Raw genomic sequence first — 8,781 nt, forward strand, 5'->3', positions numbered from 1 at the left:
GTTGGAGTTTAAAAGTCCTATGTAGGAGTTATAAACTCCTAATTAGGCTTTTTTATCTCCTACGTAGGAGTTATAAAGTCCTCCGTAGGAGTTACAAAGTCCTACGTAGGAGTTTTAAAGTCCTACGTAGGAGTTACAAACTCCTAATTAGGCTTTTTTTATCTCCTACGTAGGAGTTTATTTTTTTTATAGAACATTATGAATTGGCACTAGGACGCTTCCGTAGTTTAGAGCTTGGGCTGGCTAGGTGTCTAGTATTATTTAGTATAAAAGACGTATACGTGAAAAGATTTTCGTATAAGTGTTTGATAAATAATGTGTGTTTGTTTTAGGAGTAAATAATGATCAGAGTTCTTTGTTTTGGGTGTAAATAATAATCAGAGTTTGTTGTTTAAATGTATATATTGATTTGAGATAGAAAAAGATGAAAATACCTAAAAAAAATATGTTAACTAAACAATTACATGCTAGTTTTCCAACTGAGAATATTTCAATTTTATGTCAGGCGGTGCTGCCCAGCCCCCATATCTTGGAAATTGGTTCTAGTATTTATTACTAAATCTTTCCTTAGATTAAATAACATCAAGGCAGTCATTTCTCCTGACACAGGGGCTAGTTGGTTCCAAGTTTAAAAGGTTGTGTGGTTTATAACTGCAGCGTACACAATCTATATTTTTACAGATGTTTATATCTAAAATCAATGGCGTTTGTGACAATTTGAGGTAAAGGGCCACTAAGTAATTTTGCTAAGAAAGTAAATGGCCAAGAAACCGAGAATTATGTATCATTACATCCATACCTAAACAACAGTTTGGTCACAAATGATCCGGGCTACATGATTCAGGGTCTTATCGCAGTTTACTTTATATTGTGCAATCATGCATTGAAAATCAGAAATTGCATTTGTTATCAATACTGTTGTTTTTTTCAGATTGACCTTGAAGCCATCCTCGTGATTAAGGATGAAGATCTGAAATCATACCTCCCGGCATATGGCGATAGAGTTGCACTGATGGCATTTGCCAGGGTATTAAAAAAGCAAGAGGACAATGCTAAGTCAGGCTCTGGTAAGTAGTGGTGTGTCCTACTTTGATGCCTTCGAACTTGTCATTCATAAAACTTATAATGGACAGCATACTTTTAAAAAAGAGGGCCATTCAACAGATAGAGGCGAGGTCACGTTGATATTTAACTTTACAAAAGTCACCGGCTTACATGTACCAGTGACCTATATCCGATGCAACATAGTTGCATATATCCTTCCTTGGAAAACAAAATAAATGTAAAGTGCAACTGCATGCATCATACAATGCCATGCTGGTAATTGTATTATGCATTTTAACCGATTAAATGTCAAAAGAAGGTTCTAAATAAACATAATATAGACCAAGAATTAGTATGCACCATACCGACGACACAAACATCAGCTATAACGACCGATTTAGACGTTTTTAAAGGAAGCTTTTATATTTGATTATTCTTAAACTTTGCATTGTACATGTAAACAAGAAGCATTTGTTCCCACTGTCTCCTGTTACTTAGCCCATCATCTTTCAAATTAAAACCGATGTTATGGGACGGCCTATTATGGTTCTAATATGGTAAACGTCTAAAACTGATATTGTTGCAAATAAAATCGTTTGCATGTTAAAATGTTTTCATAATTGTGATATTCCATAGATTTAGCGTAGTTTTTATTTCAATGTTTAGTAGCCCGCTAAATGTGTACGCATCAGGCAAACCTGTTTTATGCTACCACTCTGAAAGAGGAGGGGGCATTTAAGTTTGCCCTTGTGCGTCCTTCCATCCGTCCTTGTGTTTCCGTTCGTCCCAAAACTTGTGCCACGCATAACTCAAAATTTTTAAGAGCAGCCATTAAACTTTACAGCTGTATTGACCATGATTTGTAGTTGTGCGCCTGAAGTTTTGTTTCTGGCCACGCACATTAAGACGTAATGGCTCCTCAAATATTTCATTATGCATTAAACATGCAATCTTATGTCATGCATAGCTGTACAAGTATAAGAGCCACAGTCATGAATATTTACAGGTATGTTAACCATAATGTGTAGTTGTGGACCTGGGGTTTTGTTTCGGGCCACGCCCATTTAGACCAGAGTTATGGCCCCTTATATTTTATTCTAGTATAATACATAAGTGTTATTGCTAGTAATTTTTAATAATTTTAATAGACCAAATACCGTTGCTACGAAGAAGTCTCCATAGCAATCGCTAATATTAATTTTTGCGCGTTTTCTTGGCTGTGGAGAACAGTAAATACATAATAGTTTTGCAAATTCAATATATCATGTCTTGACGATGTTTCTTCTGTCCATTCACCATTATACCGTAAAAGTTTTTTTTGCATTTCTGCTATTTCTGCGTTCACCGCAGATTTAATCTATAGGCTGCAAGCTCTGTGGTATTTTCTGATCTTTGCAATCTAAATCGTACTGTATATCTGTATGTATTTTCCTGTACAAGTTTATTTTAATATACTATAATTCATTTCGCAGGGCACCAAGATGCAGCGACTGCGTTTAGATTTTTTAGTATAACAGTTTGAGTTTCAAACATACGGAATTTGCATGACTAGAGTTTCATCAAAAAATCATTTATGTTCATCACACTTTATGCATGTCGTGGCTACTTCCTTAAAAAAGACACTTAAAAATATATAAAAAAGCTGACTCGACTGGGAATTGAACTCCAAACCTCTCACACCCTAGCTAGACAAGCGCGTTACCCATGCACCACGGGGAAGTTATACGAAGAAAGCCTGAATAAAATCAAATATTTCTAAATTTAGAATTTCCATTTTAGGGTTTGTAATCATTATTAATTTCGAGGCATTTTAATCACGAAAAACCTGTTGTTTAACACTGATGTAAATAATTTAGCGAAAATATTCTAGCATGTATATATTTCACTACTCGACAGTCAGATTTATTTGTGTAATACGCTCTGAAGTATTCGGTAATCGACATCGCTAAAATAGCATTTTCATTGATTAAAATGATATTCATTCGCGTAATTTGTGATTGTGCATTTATTGACAATTTTATAAGCCAACTCTACTTTTAAACTTTGAATGCGTTGTAATTTGTTGGATACTTGTAACAAAATCTTTTACATCGGTAGTTTTAAGCTGTTTTGAGAACTACGTGTTATTAGGTTGGTCGTGAAGAGATTGAATATTAGCATAGTATTTCCTGATCTGCGATCAGAAAACACAAAAAACGCAGACAATTAAGCCTAAATGTATTATCGGAATATAATATTTCAACTACCGGTAATGTCTAACTACAGTATCTTACCATTATCATGTATAGTTATCGGCTTTTTACGTATAAGTAGTTTTTTGAATAAAAGACTATGAAAAATCGTTACTTTGCATGTTATTTTTGTTTAAATAAATATCATGTTGGCATGGCTTTCGTTCACTCTTAGCTTGCTAAATAGGTTTCAAAATTACGATTATAGTTTGACGAATATACTGGGTATTTTATTGGCTCAATACACTAGAAGGAAACGTTTATTATCCGAAAATATAAAGACCGATTGAACGTATATTAGAAAATGAGCATTTTGAATTATTTTCGAAAATCCGTGCCTGTGCCATCTGATATGGATGAAGGACTATCAGAAACTCTTGGGCCCAGTGTTTTAAAGGAAGTTAACGCAGAAATGAGAAAAATATCGGAATCCCTGGAACCACGGTCCAGCTATAAAAACCAAAAACAACAACTACAAAAAAACAACATATAAAGTTTACTCTCCGAAGGATAGAGGAGACTAACTAGCTGGTTAATTTTGTACAAATATCTTATAATAATTAAAACGCAGAAATAAGTATTTATACGGTAATATGACTGAATATTTCAAAACGTTTCAATGACAACTTAAGTCATTGGAGCACCGTTCTGGAAAAATACACATTTTCAAGATCAACATTTTCAGCACCTTTTTATCTCATGAAAACCTCATTTTTAATGCAAGCCTAACTACTGTTTTAAGAATTATTAACCACAACAAACATTACCTGCTTCGTGCTTAATTTATTGCAAAGAGAACACAGTGTGTACTATAATTACGACATTAAAAAAAAGCGTGGCCACGGTCAAAAAGTGCATGTTCTATAGCTGCTTTTCCAGGACACCATACAATGATTGCAAATTGATATTTGCAATTGCGATGAGTTAATATACACAACAATAACATGAATATATCCGTAAATGTATAAATAGGAAAGTTATGGGATAGTTCGCATTATATATTGAACGAACCTCGTAGAATGGGCAACAACAATTATGTTTAAGTCCTTCCATAACAATTATGTATGATATTTGATGATATTTCTGTACATTTTGATTGAACCTGTAAAAACATGTATTCGATGGTATAAAAGTAATCTTAAGGACGTTTTAAGAACAGTTTTAATTTTGCCTATATGTCTATATGAAAACTCCCGAAAAACGTATTTTTCTTTATAAAATTGCATTTAAGAAAATAAAAGCGAGTTTAAACGACAGCTTTCATTGACTCTTACTATTTTTAAGAGTCTGCCTCTCATTTCAATATGTTTCGGACACATACTAAATTCGTCTCTCTGCCAAGTATCATATATATTACTCGGTGTGGTTTATTAACCGGAAATAATTATGTAACAGGACTCCGTCAGACATGCATTACGTTACGTTACAGTTTTGTCCGCTAATTATGTGATGCCTCATAACAGTTATGCATTTCATTTAAGTACAAAAAAAACTTTGCACTGTTAAAAGATTACATTCGGACCTCATGCACTTTGAACTGTCCAAAGATTGTTAATACACCGATGAAATGCATCAACATGCAGTTCATTTCTTAGATAAAATACGTTTTTATAGGTTTGTCTGCATGTTTCAGGGACAGTATCAGGACTTGGTGCATCAAGAAATCTTAGAATGCGCGGAGCTCTACCAGGCAACAGGTATGCACAACGGAAGAAGAAGCGGATTGATATAGGGTGGCTAAATTGTACCCCTTACGGTTGTTACCGACAAGTCCGGTCGCCTAGTGGTGGTGGTACACGGACACTTTACCTGGATAAAGACTGTTCGATGGCCGATGTAAAAACTATCGCTGTAAACCAATTTTTTCCTGGGGGGAAATCAAAACTTGGACACGTGGCAGAGTTTGACATAGAATTATGTGACTTTAAAGGGGATCATTTAGAACCAACCTCAACATTAGAATACATATACAAATCCACTAATTTGAAAATAGTCAAGGTGCATTTATACACAAAAAAGAACGAAACAAATATTTCATCTGTTGCCTCAGCTACTACGCAGATTGGAACACAAAGGTCAACTGATGTCCAAACTACTACGCAGATTGGAACACAAAGGTCAACTGATGTCCAAGCAACTGCGCAGATTGGAACACAAAGTTCAACTGATGTCCAACCCACTGCGCAGATTGGAACACAAAGGTCAACTGATGTCCAAGCTACTGCGCAAATTGGAACACAAAGGTCAACTGATGTCCAAGCTTCTGCGCAAATTGGAACACAAAGGTCAACTGATGTCCAAGCTACTGCGCAGATTGGAACACAAAGGTCAACTGATGTCCAACCCACTGCGCAGATTGGAACACATACGCCAGCTGATGCCAGTACTACAACACTTCAGCCGGATCCTGGAAGCCCAGATCTCGAGGTACATAGAATATATTTTCTTTGGGAATAAGATACCCAGGACATGTAACCAATATCCCTTTTTAACCCTTTTAATTTTAATGCGCACTTTATGGCCATCTCAAACATATAATCATAGCATTTACAGAAATCATTTCTTGTTTAAAACTGGCAATTCCCCTATTTCTTTCGTATCAACGGTATTGGGAATGACAATCTGATTAAAAACTGCATCTACATTTAGTAAAAATGTATACAATGTACTTTTTATCCCCCGCCGAAAAGGCGGTGGGGGATATAAAAAGTCTCCATCCGTCCGTCCTTCTGTCCGTTCGTCATTCTGTCCGACATTTTTTGTCCGGAGCATATCTCAAAAAGTATTTGAGCTATCTACTTAAAACTTTATAGGTGGATAGATCATATTCAGGAGGATTGCAGCGCACAAGAATGATAAGAATAATTTTCCAGTTATTGTCCTTTGTTATTTTTCAAACTTTACTTTTGTTCAGAACATAACACAAAAAACGTTTAAGCTATCAACATGAAACTTCATAGGTGGATAGATCTCACCCGGGAGATGTGCAGTGCACAACAATGATAACTCTACCTTTCATAATTTTTGAGTTATTGCCCTTTGTTATTTTTCATATTTATGTTTTCTTCTGAGTGGAGCATAACTCAAAAGTAATGAGATAATAGCATGAAACTTCATAGGCATATTTATTTTATTAAGGAGGAATGCTGTGTGCAAGAATGATAACTCTACCCTTTATAAATTTTAAGTTATTGCCATTTGTTATTTTTCATACTTTTTGTACGGAGTTTATCTCAAAAAGTGTTAGAGGTATCAATTTGAAACTTCAGGTTGGTAGATCTCATTGAGGAGGAGTGCAGCACACAAGAATGATAACCTACCCTGCATTATTTTTTAGTTATTGCCCTTTTTTATTTTCAGCCTTCAGTATTCACATACGTTTCATATCTGTAATCACTTCAGCCATTAGTTTTCATTACCAAAAGACCTCTTAGAAATTGAATTATTCTGCTCTACTACATGTACATTCCTCCAATGAGCAAACACATTCGGTTGGGGATGGCCATGTTAACAGTTAACATTGCTCTTGTTTATTTTAAGGTTACTTTTCATCCACGGCATATCAGCCGGTTGTCGAAAACACGTGCTGCTGTCCAACCAAGTTTAAGTATATGTTCTTGGAGAGGAAGGTAAGTTTTGAATTATCGTTATCATCAGTAAAAGCCTCCCACACATTAGCGAATAGGCCACTGACGCCAACCAACAAATAATGTTCATCTAGCAAAACGCCAAAATGAGAATTTTTTTAGAAGATAGTTTCTGTCTTTTTATTAACAGGGCATTATTCTTCTAAAGTTTAAAACCAGTAGTCGTTGCATATCGTCAGCGTGAGTCGTCAGGTCAAACGATTGACATAGAGTGATGGCCCCTGATCATGACTAGTTATGCACAATTTTTGGTACCTGTTGACTGGATTTCAGCATGTTTCTGTGCTCAGTGTATTTTCTCAGCGATTTTAATCTACATGTATATCAATAACGCATTGAATGTGTAATTGCTGCAGTTACCAGTAACTAGTTACTAGTAACCAGTATTTTACAGGAGATATCAATTGAAAATTTTGATTGTGATTTTACTGTAGTTACTGTAATTGACCAAGTTCATAAAACTATGCTTCAGTGAAGTCGAGCTATAAAACCTTTAATATATAATTCTGTATATTTTTGATTAAAAGTTTGTTTGAATCAAGAAGAGAAGCGAAAAATGGGGGAAATGAGTAAGCAATTCAGTGACATTTTTACGAAGATTTTTTTAAGCCCAAGGGCATATAGTAATTGAACCGTCCGTCCGTCCGTCTGTCTGTAGAACGGCAAGTTTGATTTATCTGAAAATTCTCCTAATTACTTATAATTTAATGATATCTTACATATTTGGTAGGTGGATACCTTGAATGGTCCTCTCATTTTTGAGGAGTTATTTTTGAGTTGATGTATTTCATGTTTAATGAAAACCTGCGAAAGAAGGTCCTCCTTTATTGGGTATTGTAAGGGGTAATTTGTGTCAAGGTCAAGGTCACCAATGTCAAAAGTAAGATTTTCTCATTTTACAGGTGTATTAACATTATTCTATTGATAGATGCCATACAGCCTTTATTTATTGACAAATGTATTTCATATTTGGTAGGAAGATGGCATGGTATTCTTCCTTTTGATTGAGGAAGATATCAGTGAGTCAAAGTCACTTGTGCTCAAAATAGATTTTCAGCCTTTATTTATTGACATAATTTGACTAATGTTTTTCATATAACTTGCATCCTTATGATTGAGTTGGGGTCTGTTGGAACAAGCTCACCAGTGCTGAAATTTATTTACAGTTTTTAATACAGCCTTTGTATTTTGTTACCAATGTCTCGTATGTACAAAGGACAAACCTTAGGTGGTCGTTTAAGTTTGAATGGAGTTTGTGGTCACTGGGTTCAAGGTAAAGTCTTGCATTTATATATATTTGGTAAAGTTGAAAAAAAATCAACACCATCACAAGTCATATGACTTGTCAACTTATATTTTTTACAATTACAAAACGCTATGACTTTGTCAAGTTACATAACTGTGTTTACAATTGTTTGGCAATTTTTCTGTCCATAACTGAGTGAATGGGTAAAGGTTTTTTTAAATGTTGTTACTGACAAGAATCTGAGTCGGGGGCATTTCTTGTTTAAATTCAAAATGTCTAAGAGGATATCCATTTAGGTTATCAACGGCAGAAATAAATCTGATTGATAGCAGCGATGACGAAGACATTCAAACAGCGATTGAGGCCAGTCTCAACGAAAATGTTGGAGTTTCAAGAACTACATCCGATTCAGAAGAGTAAGTAAAAAAGTAATGGTGTGTTTGTGTGTTTGAGTATGAAATAATGTATCTGCAATTGCAACGGTTAACACACTTCTGAAGGCATAACTTCAATAAGTGAAAGTATATCCTAGGGTATAAATAACTTGAAGACGCATGGGTCTAGGAACTTTAACGTTAATGTGAAAGTTGACATGTAGATAAGCCCTATTTTA

General features: G+C 35.0%; 1 protein-coding gene across 1 annotated transcript; it reads left to right on the forward strand.

The window, feature by feature from the left end:
- Positions 1-363: 363 nt before the first annotated feature.
- Positions 364-8,584, forward strand: LOC132755949 (uncharacterized; the record flags this gene model as incomplete). The annotated part of the gene is made up of 4 exons (XM_060746890.1): positions 364-1,067; positions 4,909-5,702; positions 6,816-6,904; positions 8,465-8,584. Coding segments are annotated over exons 1-4 (1,235 nt in total), but the record flags the coding sequence as incomplete, so codon positions are not given.
- Between the last annotated feature and the right edge of the window lie 197 nt (positions 8,585-8,781).

The sequence above is a fragment of the Ruditapes philippinarum genome, unplaced genomic scaffold (genome assembly GCF_026571515.1).
Source record: "Ruditapes philippinarum isolate M1 unplaced genomic scaffold, ASM2657151v2 ctg20679_1_1_1_1, whole genome shotgun sequence".
Taxonomy (NCBI): Eukaryota; Metazoa; Mollusca; class Bivalvia; order Venerida; family Veneridae; genus Ruditapes; species Ruditapes philippinarum.